The 16050-nt window shown below is 37.0% G+C and overlaps 2 protein-coding genes across 4 annotated transcripts in view; both read left to right on the plus strand.

Annotated features, from left to right (window-relative positions):
* Fubp1 (far upstream element binding protein 1) overlaps positions 1-16050 on the plus strand; it is a 909332-nt gene that overhangs the window by 151400 nt on the left and 741882 nt on the right. The window lies entirely within an intron of this gene.
* The window catches only part of Adgrl4 (adhesion G protein-coupled receptor L4), a 95442-nt gene that overhangs the window by 58566 nt on the left and 20826 nt on the right, over positions 1-16050 (plus strand). For both annotated transcript variants that reach the window (XM_051166040.1, XM_051166041.1), the window contains 8 exons: positions 511-690; positions 802-985; positions 2096-2212; positions 7143-7345; positions 8408-8584; positions 9845-10048; positions 12351-12571; positions 12699-12765. In XM_051166040.1, the coding sequence (XP_051021997.1) occupies positions 511-690; positions 802-985; positions 2096-2212; positions 7143-7345; positions 8408-8584; positions 9845-10048; positions 12351-12571; positions 12699-12765 (1353 nt within the window). The remainder of the gene's footprint in view (positions 1-510; positions 691-801; positions 986-2095; positions 2213-7142; positions 7346-8407; positions 8585-9844; positions 10049-12350; positions 12572-12698; positions 12766-16050) is intronic.

Consider the following 16050-nt stretch of genomic DNA (forward strand, 5'->3'; position numbering starts at 1 on the left):
ACTGATAGATTTAAATATTAAGATAGGTTCACTGGCTTCGATCTTATTCTATACTGGAATAAGAAAGTTATTTCAAAATAACTTTTTAATTGTCCATGAAAATATGCTCTATGTGTTTCTGGAGTATGCTCAAACCTTTCTCAGTTGTTTGTAAACCCTCTCTAAATAAACTTTGTTGGGGCTGGAGAGATGGCTCAGCCGTTAAGAGCACAGACTGCTCTTCCAGTGGTCATGAGTTCAATTCCCAGCAACCACATGGTGGCTCCTAACCATCTATAATGTGACCTGATGCCCTCTTCTGGCCTCCCTCTCTCCCTTTCTCTCTCTCTCTCTCCCTCCATCCCTCCCTCCCTCCCTTTCTCTCTGTCTCTACCTCTCTCTCTCTCCCCTTCCCTCTCTCTCTTTCCCCCTCTCTCTCACTGAACCAACTTCCCAAGCCTATAAACCTTATTTGTAAAATCCTCCAACAGATATCTCATTTCCTTTTTCTTGACTCATTGTTTTTCTCAGATTGGACCCATAAAAGAGCAGATGACTTTATTCCATGAAATCTACAGAAATTCTGAGGCTGAGCTCTCTCTGACGGATATAATCACGTACATAGAGATACTATCAGAATCACCTCCATTACTAGACCACATAAACAGCACCAATTCAGCCAAGGATGCCCGTTTCAATTCTTCTCTTACTGTGAGTAGGCAGATATTTAATCCACAGTGTAGTTGATCTTTAAATTGTTTCCTATAATTCTGTTCTGTGGGATATAACAATATTTCTAAAGGCATGTTTTTCCTTAAATAGGAATTTGTAAAAACCATCAATAATTTTGTTCAAAATAATGCAGTTAAACTTTGGGAACAATTACCTACAAATCACAGAAGACTACATCTCACAAAACTGATGCACACTGCTGAGCATGTTACCTTAAGGCTCTCTCAGAACTTCCAAAACACTACTCGGTTCGATATGAGTTCTACTGACGTGGGTAAGGCATAGAGGTAACGGTGTGCTTCAAAGTAGCAGAATTTCAAAACAGGACAGTAAGAGGCAGTTCTTGAAATGTTAGATTGCACAGTTTTGTCAATGCCCAAGTGAATGGAAAGCCATGCTAGTAGAGAGGCTGACTATGTCGATGATGCACACCACCCCATCTTTATTGCCTCTCTTTTTCTGTACATAAACTGTTTATTATGAAAGTTGGCAAAAGATATTCCTCCCTTGTCATGCTCACAAAATCATCTCCTCACCTTAACCTATAATATTTGTATCAGGAAGTATGGACATACTATATTTAATTTTTTCTCTAGGAATTGTGATAGCGTGTGGCCATTACAATAATGAAGCACAGTTTTCTGCTTCATGCAGGTATTGAAAAAAATACAGAAATTATGAATAAAGCTGAGGATGGGTTCTTCTAAAGAAACAACATGTTTTATTAATCATTGAATGTATCTATATTGCATCTCTGGCTGATATACTGCTAAGCAGTGATATATTGACAGAAAAATTATTTCACAGGTATTCATTGCCTGCCCAAATTAAGAATAAAAATGATATTAATATGTAGGCACACTATGTTTCTGCATGAAGAACATGCTAATATACCCTAAAAGGGAACTATTACTCAAAACTATAATTAGGTCAGTCTTTCTACAGTAAGTTTTATCCACATTGCAGACAGTCTAACAGGTATGCCCATGCGTTTGATATTGAGGCAAGACATTGTCGTCTACAAAGTTCACTCTTGAGGAAAGAATAACTCAATAACCTCAAATATCTGAAGGTTTTAATTAAATTTTCTATCTCATGTGATGTCGCCTTTGCGGCATTTCTGGCTAAATGTTGTGTGTAGACTGTTGATGAGGCAGACCTATAAGACACTGTGGACATTATTGCTTTAGAAATTGGTCTGTATACTCCTGCATGTGTAGACTTTAGTTTTTATTCCAACTCATTAAATATTAAGCCATGAATGCAATAGTCAAAAGAAAGAAAACAAAAAAAAATGGTATCCAATGCAAATGTCTCTAAATTTAAAAGTTACATTGATTAAACAAATTTCAGGATATTTCTTATATCCATGGTCTTATTTCAGCTCTCAAAGTTTTTGTTTTTGATTCAAACCAAATGAAGCATGCTCACCCCCATATGAATGTGGAAGGAGGCTATGCAAAAGTATTCCCAAAGAAAAAAACTTCATATTACTCAACTGGTAAGACTTCAGCATCTTATGAATACTTGTGCACTTCTAATAAATACTTACTATGCCCTGGACTATGTAAAAAATATACATGTAATTTTCTATAGAAGTATTTTAAGTTCCTATACAGAATATTCATATTTATAGTTGAGATTTCATTCTGACATGACCACCTGAGATTTTTAACCAAAAATATCCTGATTTTTCATAATGAAACCAAATTTGTAATAGCATGTAGAGGTATGTTTTTTAAAAGTTATTGTTTATATTTGGCCTTTTCGTTCATCATTCCTTAGCTTGCATATAGTATACTGTAAGTTAAATGCAACTTTTAAAAATTTAAGACAATGAATGCTTTTAACAAGCAATTTAGTGACTATCTAATTTAACAATCTCATTTGGTAGATAATGGAACTAAGGTGCAAAGTTAATGGATTTGTCTTCATGTTTATCAGCAAATTGTTAGAGCAGCACTAGAAAGGAAGAGGTTAATAAAGAAATCAACTCAACAAGCTTTTCCTCGTTACCTAACTGGAGTCAAGACAGTAGTTACTATTTTAATTTATTTTTTCATTTATTTCTTCCTGGAACAATTATCATAGTATAATTTCTGTCATAGTTGTTCTCTCATAGGTAGAGATGTTGGATAAACATGAATTGAAACATTTCCTCAAAGAGTGTGTGGGTAATCATAAATATATGTGAAACTATACAATACACATAGAAAGCTTTATGGACAAAGACTTTATTTTCAGTGACCATTCTACAAGTTAGCTTCATGATATTGTCTTTGTTTTGTTTCAGTTCATTTTGTTTTCCATTGCTTGGGATTTTTTCCTTTATTCTTTATCCTCACTGTTATTTGTGCTCTGATCAAAGTGAGAAACACATAGTTACAAAACAAATGAAAAATAGCTGAACCCTTAGCTCTTATGCTACTAAACCATCCTGTAATCAATGAAGCGTACATATAATATTTATGAACATATCCACGGAGCCCGTTAAACAGTTGAAATTTCAAAGACAATTTGAATAGTGTTTAGAAGTTGTGGAAAACACATTGAAAATACCTATTATGGTGACAAATGATGAAATTGTCAGTGAATTAAAACCTCAGAGAGATGCTGACTGATTGTATGGTAGCATTGTTATGTTTAATGATGACACACGTAAACGGACAGCTCAAGGAGATGGCAATATCAGACCTCACCAATGCAGAGCGAAAAAGTGTCTCTTCCTCAAGGTTAAACCTTAACAGAAAGAACAAACCTACAAACTGATATAGCATCCCCACGATGTCTGCATATGATTATTCTTGTGAAATTGATTAGAAATTTTTTAAAAGGTGCCATTGGAGGGAATTCAGAGGGGATCAAAAGGCAGAAACTGTTCTTTACATTATTTTATAAGCTGATTTTAGAAATGTGTTGGAGCCGGGTGTGGTGACAAAACAAGATTCTGTGCTCTGATCCTTGGTTTTACCATTTTAGAAAAGCATAATAGTTAATGACTTCTACATATTTTCCTTTAATTACTTGTGAAATTAGGACAATAATCAGACGTCCAAACAGACCACTTAAGAATATTCTGCTAAGAAGAACCTTTAGCATTCTTCAAAAACAAGGAACAATAAAGCCATTTGGAAACATGATTCTTTAAGAAGTTCATTGTGCAGTCCATATTGGAATATGTACTCTTGAAATTTAACATGCTGGGAAATCATAACTTTTTTCACTCTGATGGTTTTCCACTAATATAGGTTGCAAAGCATTATTGCATCAATGGGAAAAATGATTGATAGCATTCCAAAATAATAATTAAAAACAACAACAGCAACAACAAACGAATCTCAGGGAAAATAGCTACTAACAGGTGCACATATATATACATATATATGTATACATATACACGAACTTTAACACAGTCATTTGCACTAAATAAATACACATTTGTTATAGACATTGAATAAAAGGCTGTTTTTTGTTCTTAGAAAAAGTTATGCTAATGCTAACAGAATATAGAAAGAGTACAGGACAAAGAAAGCATAAACATCATAAGCAAGAGAGCAGATGGAATTCAGTATGAAACGATGTATTCTTTTCAAATGAGTCTACATCTGCAATCCCTTTTGTTGGTGAGTGGGCCTTATTTCTTAGTAGAAAGATTTGTTGTGTTAGTTACAGAATATCTGGCAGGAAACCTTAAAAGAGGAAAGATTTATTTGGCTCACACTTTGAGTTTGTCCATCATGTGGGGAAGTTAGGGAGGAGTGTATGGCAGAGGGTATAGAGGAATTGTAACCCAGCAACATGGCTGCTCTGGCAAGGGATCACACCCAAAGACCTTCTAGGTATGTGTGATCCAGCTGAATGATCTTGAATCCCATGGGGCAGAATACAGACATGCTCTTAGTACCTATTTTTAATCCCAAAGACTGAAGATAAGTTAGTTTGTAGAAGGAAGCATCCATGTTTGAAAGTGATGTATAACTGAGAAGCAGAAAAAGTGACAAATCAGAGAAAGATTAGGCAGAATAAGTCAGAGATAGGATATGTCCAACTATCAGAAGAGAACGGCTACTTAAAAGCAGCACACACACACACACAGAGAGAGAGAGAGAGAGAGAGAGAGAGAGAGAGAGAGAGCAGTGGAGTGGAGTGGAGTGGAGTACAATACAGGAATACAGTAGAGTTGTGGAAACAGTACAATGGAGTTTGGAAGTCAGTACAGTTTGGGGCAGTTGGATGCACCTCAGTTGAGTGCAGTTCAGTTTCTGGAGTCCAGAGGCAGTTTTTCTGCAATTCAGTGAGATACCAAGGGAAGACAGTTTGAGTCAGTCAGCTTAGTGAGGAGTTTTGAGCCAGAACAGCTGAGCTGAACCAGCCAGCCAGAGTTCAGAAAGAATTAAAAAAAGGGTGAGCTTATTCAGTAAGTCTCAGAGGGTGAAAACATTCTAGGCCTAGTTAACAGAGTCTGGAAGCTGAAGCCTTCAAGGTCCAGGCATGCAGAAGATTAGATTGTACAGAGGCTATAAGCTTCAGCCTAGGGATAGTTAGAAATGTTCTGGGCTCAGTCCAAGCCATGTATTAGTAAATTTTGGTACAACTCTCATCTAATCTCCTTATCTGAGGAAATAAAAACATTTACAAGAGGGAAGTGGAGTGCAAAGGAAATTCCATGCATGACAAGTAGAGAAAGAAGAACGGAACTAGGAGTAACAGTAACTTTTTTAAATTTTATTTTATTAATTTATTCATATTACATCTCAGTGGTTATTCACTCCCTTGTATCCTCCCATTCCTCCCTCCCTCCCATTTTCCCCTTACTCCTTTCCCCTATGACTGTGCTTCAGGCCCAGTAAACGATGTCTTTACTGCAGGTAGCACCTCATGAATAGCTCCCTAGCCTTCAAGATGCCCCCACCAGCTGGATATCAAACATCCAAAGCACAGTTGAATGGGGAACATTTCACAATCAAGTCTGGTAACAAAGTTCAAAGATTAATAATTTCTAAAATTAACAACTGAAAACATTCAAAATGTTGGAAGAAAAAAATATTCAAGAAAATACAATGGGAGTTTTGGAGATTTCTATGGCACCCCTTGTCCAAAATCACAAATTGGTGTTTAAAAAGCACTACTTTAGATAGCAGTAGGTAATAAGATAATTTAGGTACACCTTTTCTTACTCACTTTTTATTTCCTTTGGGACCATTTCTTACTATGGCCCCTAAGAAGGGACCATCCCGATCAATGGGCCTGACATTTCCTGAAGTCTTCAATTCTTCCTTCAAGCCCTAGTCAATCTATGGAACACATTAGCATCATGGCCATTTCTAAGAGCCTTGATGTCACTAGCTCAAATACTCCAGACTGTTCTGGTTAGAACTCTGCTTTTGCTGACCAAAAGCAATGGGGAGGAGGAAAGAATTCATTTGACTTATAGGTTACAGTACATTTTGAAGAGAAGCTAAAGGAAAACCTGGTGGTAGAAACTAACCAGAAGCCGTGGAGGAACCCTGCTTACTGGGTCCTCCCCAGGCTTAGGTATCACTACCTTCCTTACACAGTGTGACACACACCTGTGCAGTGACATCACTGCCCACAATGAGTTGGCATCACTTATATTAATTAGCAATCAACAAAAGAGACATGTTCTCAGGTCAATCTGATGGAAGCGTTTCTTCAGTTGAGGTTCCCTCTTCCCCAGGTGTTGGCAAGCAAGTTTAATCTTCACATAGACTGAAATCTGTTTGTTTCATGGATCAGTGTTTTCCAAGCTGGTAGGTCAAAGAAAGATTCTGTGATGTACCTAGGTCAATCAAGGCCTTGTAACAATTAAAATGAGCAGTAATGTACTAAGGAACTATTTCTCACACAATCATATGGAAAGAATGCTACTTATCAGTGTGGTGTTGAGGAACCCAGTTTTGTGGCCACAGTCCTTTCTGAATATACTATTGATATTTGTCTTTCTGATTCTGCATTTGGGCAGTGATAAGGTAAAACATGGCTTCTCTGACTCCTCAGAACTGTTTGCTTTCAACTTCAGGAGGATAGATTGCAATGACTGCAAGGCTGAGCTCAGAGAGGTGTATCCAGGCTTAATCAAGTCTCAGTCCTCTTACTTCCAGTCCATTTGCACAAGGACACATGAGCTGAAGCTTGCTCTTAAGGGATGAATATGCTTCAAACTCTGGCTCTCTGTTAAGATCATGCCAAGGTTTGTGAAAAGATGATGTCATGATAGTTCACAGAGGTCAAAGAATGTGAGATACGGATGCAGCATGATACTGCACAGATGGGATATTTTACCTTCCAATGTGAATTTTTATTACTTCTATAGAGTATAACTTTTGTCTACTCATTTTTTTGTGTGTTGAAGAGCTTTAATATACCTTTATTTTCTAAGAGTGCACTGACTACATTCATTTGATTGACAGGCAATGTTGTAGTTGCATTCCTGTGCTATAAGAGCATTGGTCCCTTGCTTTCCTCCTCTGAGAACTTCTTACTGGACCCTCAAAATGATAATTCTGAAGGGAAGGAAAAAGTCATTTCTTCAGTGATTTCTGCCTCAATTAGCTCAAATCCACCCACATTGTATGAACTTGAAAAAATTACATTTACACTAAGCCATGTAAAGGTAAGTTGTTTGGGGTGACCTTTAAAATTGGTGTACATTCAGTGAACTGGAATATACTTTGGTGGTGTTACTTTAGTTATGTATGACTCTTAGAGAATAAATATATTGAAAATTAAACAGAAAGTGTAATACAGTTTTCATCCCTTCTTTCTTTTCAATGATGTAAATTGAACCCAAGTTGTTCCTTTCTAAGCTTGCACTCAACCAATGATCTACACCCGAACACTGAACTAGTTTTCTATAAAATAATTTGCATTTCTAGTTCTTCTTGAAATTTCTTGTCAATACTAATGAATGACATGTGTAAAGTTCTAGATTTAACTTTATTCTAGTTTTACTTTAAGTACATTATTAATTTTGGAAGTTTCTAAGGCCATATCTTTAAGGACTAAAGATACCGTTTAAGAGCTTGTGAAATGGCTCTGTGAGCAAAGCCTGACAACCTGAGGTAATCCTTCAGAAGCACATGCAAATGACAGGAGGGCAGACTGCTTCCTGCAACTGCCCTCTAATCGCTGCACCAGAACTACAGCATGTTTGTGCATGTGTATGCTTGTGCACACACTGCACACACACATACAAATGTAACACGCTCACATGACATCATCATCTATGAAAAGCCCCCTAGAGCTACTTTCCATTTAATTTTCTTCTTTTTCTCATTTCATAACTTTTATATACAAGTAGAATGTAAGACCAACAGTAAGTACACATTGTTTTGGTTAATATTGCATTTTTAGAGTATAATTGACAAATGCTTGATAAAAGTAAGCATTTGCTGAGTAAAGACAGATGATGAATGCAATGCTCTTTCTGTTTGAAGTATACATGATGTCACTTGATAAAAATTATCACAACTCTACAAAAATTGAAAAAACATAACCTCACTGCAATATTAATTTCAAATCTGCTACAAAAGATCAAATGTCTTGTCAGCATTGATTCTGCGGTCACACCTCAGTCATCATGCCAATCCTAGCAGCGATGTTTTAAATGCAGCCAAAGCAGTGATGCTGTCTAGAGTTTCCTCTTTGTCTCATGAGTGGGATGCTTGTTTTTCAGCTCTCAGATAGGTACAGGACACAATGTGCCTTTTGGGACTATTCAGCCGATGCCATGGATAACGGCAGCTGGTCATCAGAAGGCTGTGAGATGACATACTCAAATGAAACCCACACCTCCTGCCGCTGTAGTCACCTGACGCACTTTGCAATTCTGATGTCATCTAGTACGTCCATTGTAAGTCAGGGTCACGCTTTGTGTTCACAGCATCTCAATCATCCTCGCCATTCTCACTTTTTTCTTTTTACCCCATATTATCAAAAAGAATGATCTTTTCATATTTTTCTTGGGGACCAACAGCATGTTTAGCGTAGTTGAAAACCCTGCGTTTTTTAAATTTGTTTTGTTTTGGTTTCATCTCTCTTTCCTACCCCTCTATGACATGCATGATATGGAATATTTAGTTCATTTCCTGTCAGAGACTTTTACTAGTCCAAAGCATCTTTTATACTTTCCCATTGCTCTGGATGTTACATTATATTTCAATAGCTGGTCACACATTTTACTCTCATAGTATCTGGAGATGTTTTTCTTTATAATAGGTTCAATTTGATGCCTGAAAAAATCTGACACATTTTTACCCAATATGTCCTTAAAAACATAATACCACAAAGATTTTCAAGCATTAAAATATAAGATAGATATGCTTATGATGCATATTTTGCTTCTGTAGCATTTCTTTGGACTGCATGATTGCTACTACCACCACCAAAACTAATAATAATAATAATTATTATTATTATTATCATTATTATTATTATTACTTATTTGTATCTCTGTGTTGTAATCTTCATCAGGTTGCTGATTCTAAGTTTCTTCACTAGGTCATTAATTTACTTCCATTAACATTTATAACCCATGAAGCTTATTAAGTGTCACAATGCATTTGTTTGAAGTAATATCAACTATAAGATGTTTTTTTTTCTCATGGTGTTAAGGGGGAAAGCTTCTATTCTTCATGTGAAATTAAACAAGTCGTCTACGTTTCAGTCTCAACTACACTACTTTGGTCTTCGCATATCCCATTTTTCTTTTACCTTTGTTTAATGTGTTTTAGATGAATCACCTCATAGACATCAGCATTGGACTTACCACTGATAAATCTGTTTTAATTAACCATTTTCCCATTACAATGATGAATTGCCTTTTCAATGTCATGCAACTGATGGTGATAACATTATTCAGGCATATACTAATATATACTGTGCTTAGAGAAAAAAAAATCACTAATTATAGTAATGTTAGCCTGGTACATGATTTATATCAGCTTTCTCTGGATACTAGGAACAAGTTTTTCTCACCTAAATGTACATTTTTATTTTTACGTTTTATGAACATTTTGATTAATACTTCCCTGAGAAGTTCGTTGGGGATTGCAGTCTCCTTGGTACGTCACTAAGTCGTCCTCTTAACAACCCTGCTATTATCTGCCCTCAGGATATTAAGGATTATAATATCCTGACCAGGATCACTCAGCTTGGGATAATCATCTCCCTGATTTGCCTCGCCATATGCATTTTCACCTTCTGGTTCTTCAGTGAAATTCAGAGCACCAGGACCACAATTCACAAGAACCTCTGCTGCAGCCTTTTTCTTGCAGAGCTTGTTTTCCTTGTTGGGATCAACATGAATACAAATAAGGTACGCAGCCTGCCCCAGCTGCTCTTCCTCCTTGTTTTCTCTTCTAACTAGTGTCACATGGGGCAGACATGCTGGGGAATTGTTGAAGTTATCTGTTCTGGGTTTCATAATGCTAACATATCTGAAGGACACAGTCATCAAATCCATTAAACAAAAAAATAACTTTCATTATGTGAATTATTGGGACAACTAAAATTTTACACCAAAGGAATTCCTGGGTTTTTGTTGTTGTTGTTGTTGTTGTTTGTTTGTTTGTTTGTTTTTTGCTTTTTGTTGTTGTTGTTGTTTTTTCATGAGCAATAAGAAAGAACTAAAGACAAGCGGAAATGAAGCTCACTTTAGTATTAAAAGCAGGCACAAAAACAGTTGGGATGGCCTCACCAAAGATTTCATGTTTTAAAATCTATATCTGGACAGAAGTGGAACCTGAAACGGAGTTAAATATGCGATACACTTATTTAAAATGTGCTCATGAGAGAAAATTGGAATTTCAGACTGGAAGAGTCAGGCCACAAGTTCAGCTGGCCCTGAGTGAAGGAAAGAAGGGAACTGGTGCTCCTCTAGGGATCATCCCAGCTGCCACGGAGTCCTTTACTGATCCCAACAATCCTCCTTGGTCTCTAGGCAACTGGGATATAACCCAATGGCTGGCAGTAACTCTAGATGAGGATGTGAACAGCTCTGAAGTTCACACACAGCAGCAGCAGCTAGAATCCTAACCACCTTCCATGGACTGGCTAAATGTCTTCTTGGGATGGCAAAAATGCAAAGGCACCTTTGTGTTTCTCTGCCTCTTGGAAATCTTCCAAGGACTGAAGGCAGGAACCAATAATTAGGTTTTCACTCTGAATTAGGTACCATGGAACACCCTTTTTTATATATACAAAATGCTTCTAGGCTTTGCAGCAGGATTCGTGACACCTCTCAACTTTATATATCTCTCAGCCCTCTGATGTGTATTTCCTCTTTCCCCTCACCCTTATTTTTGAACTACAACCCTTACATAGTGTATTTGTCAGCTCTTTGCTGTCAAATCTACCCATATGAAAGATCTATCTAAATACCAATTTCCTCATGAGTGACTTCCAAATTCCAACTTCCAGGAATCTTTCTTTTCTCTAACTTTATATGATAGTCTCCCACATATTTTAATATATAATCCCACTATTATTGAAATACACTGTTTTATTTTTTGCTTTGTGAGTATTTTTCCTGCATGCATATTATATGTAGCACTGTGTGCTTAGTGCTAGCAGAATTAAGAAGAGGCCATTGGATCTTGGAACTGTATTTACTAATAATTTTGAGCAACCATGGGCCCTGAGAACCATACCTGGTCCTCTGCAAGAGCCAATGGTTGTTCTTATTCACCTAGCCATTTCTCCATTACCTGTGTCGGCTTACTAGGGGGAATAATTATGTGTATTCTATGATCTTTCCAGTAATAAATATTATTTATTTTACAGTCAATAATTAGTTCTCATAAGCCTAACTCCATGAGCTGGAGAGATGGCTCAGTGCTTACAAGCACTTGCTGCTCTTGACAAAGACCAGAATTCCCAACACCCACATCTGGTGCCTCACAACCATCCATTAAATCCAGTCTCAAGAAATCTGACACTATCTCTGGCCTGTAAATACACCACATGCATATGGTATCCATACAGACAAGTAGATACACATACACATAAATGGTCTTTCTTTTTTTAAAAAAATAGCAAATTTAATTCTAAGTCCAGTTCTAAGAAATAAGTAAATACTCATGAAAAATGTTTAACTAAAACACATTTAAAATTTACATAAGAAATTTACAACTCTAAGCAATTCTACAGTGGATGTTTTGGTAAAAAATATACGATATGTACATTTTAAATCATGCCACTTAATCAAGATGCTCACTTTGTTTTATATGGTTTAACAATAATTTACATTCTTTGAACTTTATCAAATGGAAAGAATGATGATATCCAGACAGAAGTCAGCTTAAACCATCATATAGCCACTGAGAAACAGTTCAAGTGTGAAGAGTCCCTAATTTATCCCAGAACATCAGTGCATACGAACAACCAATCTGTGGGCAAGTCAATAGCTTAATTCTATCACAAGATCATTTGACAGTTCCCATTGATGAGGTGCAGATCTTTTCAATCAGCTACAAGCAGGACATCTTAAAAAACAAAACTGGTGAGACGTGAATATTTCAGTGCAGTCAGTCATGATGTGAAGAAGAGAACGTGGAGATATGTTGTGATCACTATAAGGAACGTGGTGCTTATGGTTTCCTCCTTCTTCTGCATTCCAGCTGGTCTGCTCTGTCATTGCTGGCCTACTCCATTACTTCTTCTTAGCTGCCTTTGCCTGGATGTGCATTGAAGGCATACACCTGTATCTCATCGTTGTTGGAGTCATCTACAACAAGGGGTTTCTGCACAAGAACTTTTATATCTTTGGCTATCTCAGTCCAGCTGTAGTTGTTGGATTCTCAGCATCTTTAGGATACAGATACTATGGCACCACCAAAGTGTAAGTTAAACAGACTTTGTGAACATTTGAAAGACACTGCTGAGTGTACAGTGTGTCTTTGAGGATGTTAGTTTGCTAGAGCCCATGCAGCATATTGACGGATTTTTATATCCCACTCACTTTTCAGATGTTGGCTAAGCACTGAAAACAACTTCATTTGGAGCTTCATAGGACCAGCATGTTTAATCATTCTTGTACGTATATAAAAATTGCTATATTTTGATAGTACTAGCTATGTTTAAGTAGAACGCTCCCAAATCAGGCATCTAACTTTCTAAAAAAAACTGATTTTGACCACTTACAGTCTATTTTTTTTTTTTTTTTTTTTTTTACCGTTTAATATATTGTGTTAAAATGGGAAAATGCATAACTTGCAAGTGAAAACCAATAACCATTCATTCACCTCTCCTGGGGAAGGATAAATTGTTGCATAGTGTATCCAAGGAATGTCAGAAATATCAGTCTGCCTTATCAGTAGTGTCTCTGCATCCTACACTGAAAGGGTGCCAACCATCTGATAATCTGGCATTTCAAATGTTTACGTTATTTAATCTTTTATCGATGATCGGTCATCTTTGAAAATTAGACTGTCATCTTCAGAGTTTTGCCATCTTTATGTACCCTGTCATCACAAAGTGATTTTAAACTAAATTGCAACATCAGAGACAAGAACCCACTATTTCTTGCAAGCAGACAAGTTGTCTATTGATAGTCCTATTTCAACAAGGAAGAAGGCCTTTTAATTCTTATTGAAAGTGGTTTCAAACCTACAAATTTGGCAGGTATTATATGTTCCAGTCTGAATAAAGACATTTTTATATGTCTCACGAGCATTTCTGAGTGCTGAAAGTTTTCAGTAACCATTCTGAATATAATAGTCTGTCAATGAATAAGGGAGGCCTGACGGGATGCAAGAAAGGAGCGAATTGTCAGAACAGAAACTGTGAGAATATTCTGGACTACTTTTCTCCTATGATTTGGCCATAAACTAGACTCCTTTTTCTTTGCTCTCTTCTCTTGAATCTTTTATAATTTTGAGGGAACTACTAAACAGAGTTGACTTTGTATGCAAAGCATAGAGATCTCACCAAGAATTGTTTGCTAGTGATGTGGGTATAATCAAGTGCATTCAAAAATGATGTTTCCTAATGACCACAGACAATTGTTCATAATTCTCAGAGTTCATCCAGTAAATGTTTTTAAACTACTGCCTAGATCTCTACTACCATTATTTGGTCGAATTTAATTTCTTACAGTCCATATTATAATACATACCAAGTTGTACCCAATTCATATATCTTCTCTAGTGGTTTTGATATGAGTATTTCACGTGAAGTCATGTTGTGTGTTCTGGTCCACTGATGCCTTCTCAACACATCAAGTGAATTTTCTGCGAACAATGATTCCTAATGCCTAGATGAAACATGGAAGACTAGGAATTATGATGAAGACAGGAAGAAATGGGCCCTGAAATCACATTTTAAAGTTGCTTATAAATGAATATTGATGCCTCTGAGTGAATTAATCAGATTCTGGATGGGCTAAGGCTGAATCCTGAAAATGGTCCAGAAATGTCAGTGAACTCTATCACAGTGGTCTAGTGTGAACAAAGCGGTCTACCTTCTGTGCAGATTTTGCATGCTAGCCTTTCCCAGGTTGACCAGAAGGTCAGTTTGCTTAAGAAACAGGTGAGGCATCCTGGTTTTCTCTAAAACTCATAACATTCTAATTATTGTATCTAATAAAATACCCCACATATTAATTACTGTATCAAAAAGAGTTAATTAACTCTAGTCACCCTGACTCTGTAGCCACACTTCAATATCTCGATGGTGCAGTGGCATAACATGACATCAACTGAAACGTTCCTCTTGCCACAGAATAATCTCTCGTTCAATGATAAAGTCAGAGAAACTGGGCTCCAATCATACTTTCTTCTTGGCCTGAGACTTCTCATATTTTGGGGGGAAGACAGTAAGACAACAAATGTCTCAACATAAGGAGTCGTTGGCGACAGTGGAGAATATTGTCTCTAGACCTTTTGTTTTGCTGCCAGTGTCAGGAAAAGATGGTGATCACCCAAAAACAGCAATCCATGATGAACATACTTCTATGAGGTCATTGAAATGTGTCCCCTTATTTCAGGTCACATGGGAAAAGAGACTATCACCCACTTCTGATTAGAGTTTCCGGCAGGCTGCATGCTTCCTAGAGTATTTAATAGAAGGGAAAGGGAAGTTATCATATAGTGGTCCTGAAAATGAAAAGAAAGGAAAACACATAAAAACTTCAGCTCTTCTGCAAACAAAGAAATAGATCCAGGCATACTGAGGGATAACTCTAGTCTTAGAATTTAAGATGCTAAAGCCAAGTACAACATCACACCACCATCTTCCTCAGTTACATAGCGGTTTCAAACCAGCCTAGGGGAGAAAAGAAGACTCTGCCTCAAAGTGAAACAGAACAAAGAAGAAAACTAAAGGAAAAGAAGGAAGGAAGGAAGGAAAGAAGAAGGCAATGGGGTAAAAGAAGAAAGAAAAAAGCAGAGAAAGAAAAGGCAAGGAAAAAAGGGAAGCAAAAGAAAGGGGTCGCAGGTTCCCCAGGTCAAATGATACTGCAAACAACTAAGAGAAAGGGTTTGATTGAGACATGGTTGCTTCTCTCTGGTGAATAGAAGGAAGCAGTGTAGAAATAGAGTGCTATAAAGGACTGCTTATGGAGATGGAAAGAGCAGAGTTTGCGTTTATGGGAGATACGACAGGGAAAGGATTTAATTGTGCACTTGAGTTGCTCTCCAGCAGTCCTTTGAGCTTGTAGGAATCCTTTGGGAAAAGAGCAAATGGCAGAGCAAGAAACAGAATTGAAAACCAGACACGAGAGTGGGCTTATTCTTGTGAGTATTCAAGAATTAACTTTTCCATAGGTATCAACTTGGTCTAGACTATTACCTCTTACTAACTAACCAGCTAAACTAACTAGTTATCAACTAAATATACTTAACTAGTTCTCTACTTTTATAATCAGGCCTTTTCCCTGACTAAATTTCTAGTACTAAAAAGTAAGTATTACAATTTACTAGGTACACACTGCTTTGACACACCTGGCTATTACTTTAACACTCAGTACTTTTAGATAGCCTATAGTTTTATTTTCCCATTGGAACATGTGAAAATTAGATTTGAAAAGTGATTGGCATAAGCTATAGCTCTATCAATGGGCCTTGAAGCTATTTCTTACCTTTATTTCTAAACTAAAGCTTGCATTTTTTCTTGACTCTTGGGTAACTACCTTCCAGTTTCTTTATTCCCACCATTATATCTCAATTGGGGATGGCCTGAATCGAAAGGAATCCATTGCCTACCATCTAAGTGCCGACAGTTCCCATTGCTAGGCAGGTGAAGACCACAAGTGATGACGGAGACTTGGGAATCCATGTCTCTCTTCCTGTTTCCAGCCTTCTCTTGCCATGTCTCTGCAGA

Source organism: Acomys russatus, chromosome 23, assembly GCF_903995435.1.
Source record: "Acomys russatus chromosome 23, mAcoRus1.1, whole genome shotgun sequence".
Lineage (NCBI taxonomy): Eukaryota > Metazoa > Chordata > Mammalia > Rodentia > Muridae > Acomys > Acomys russatus.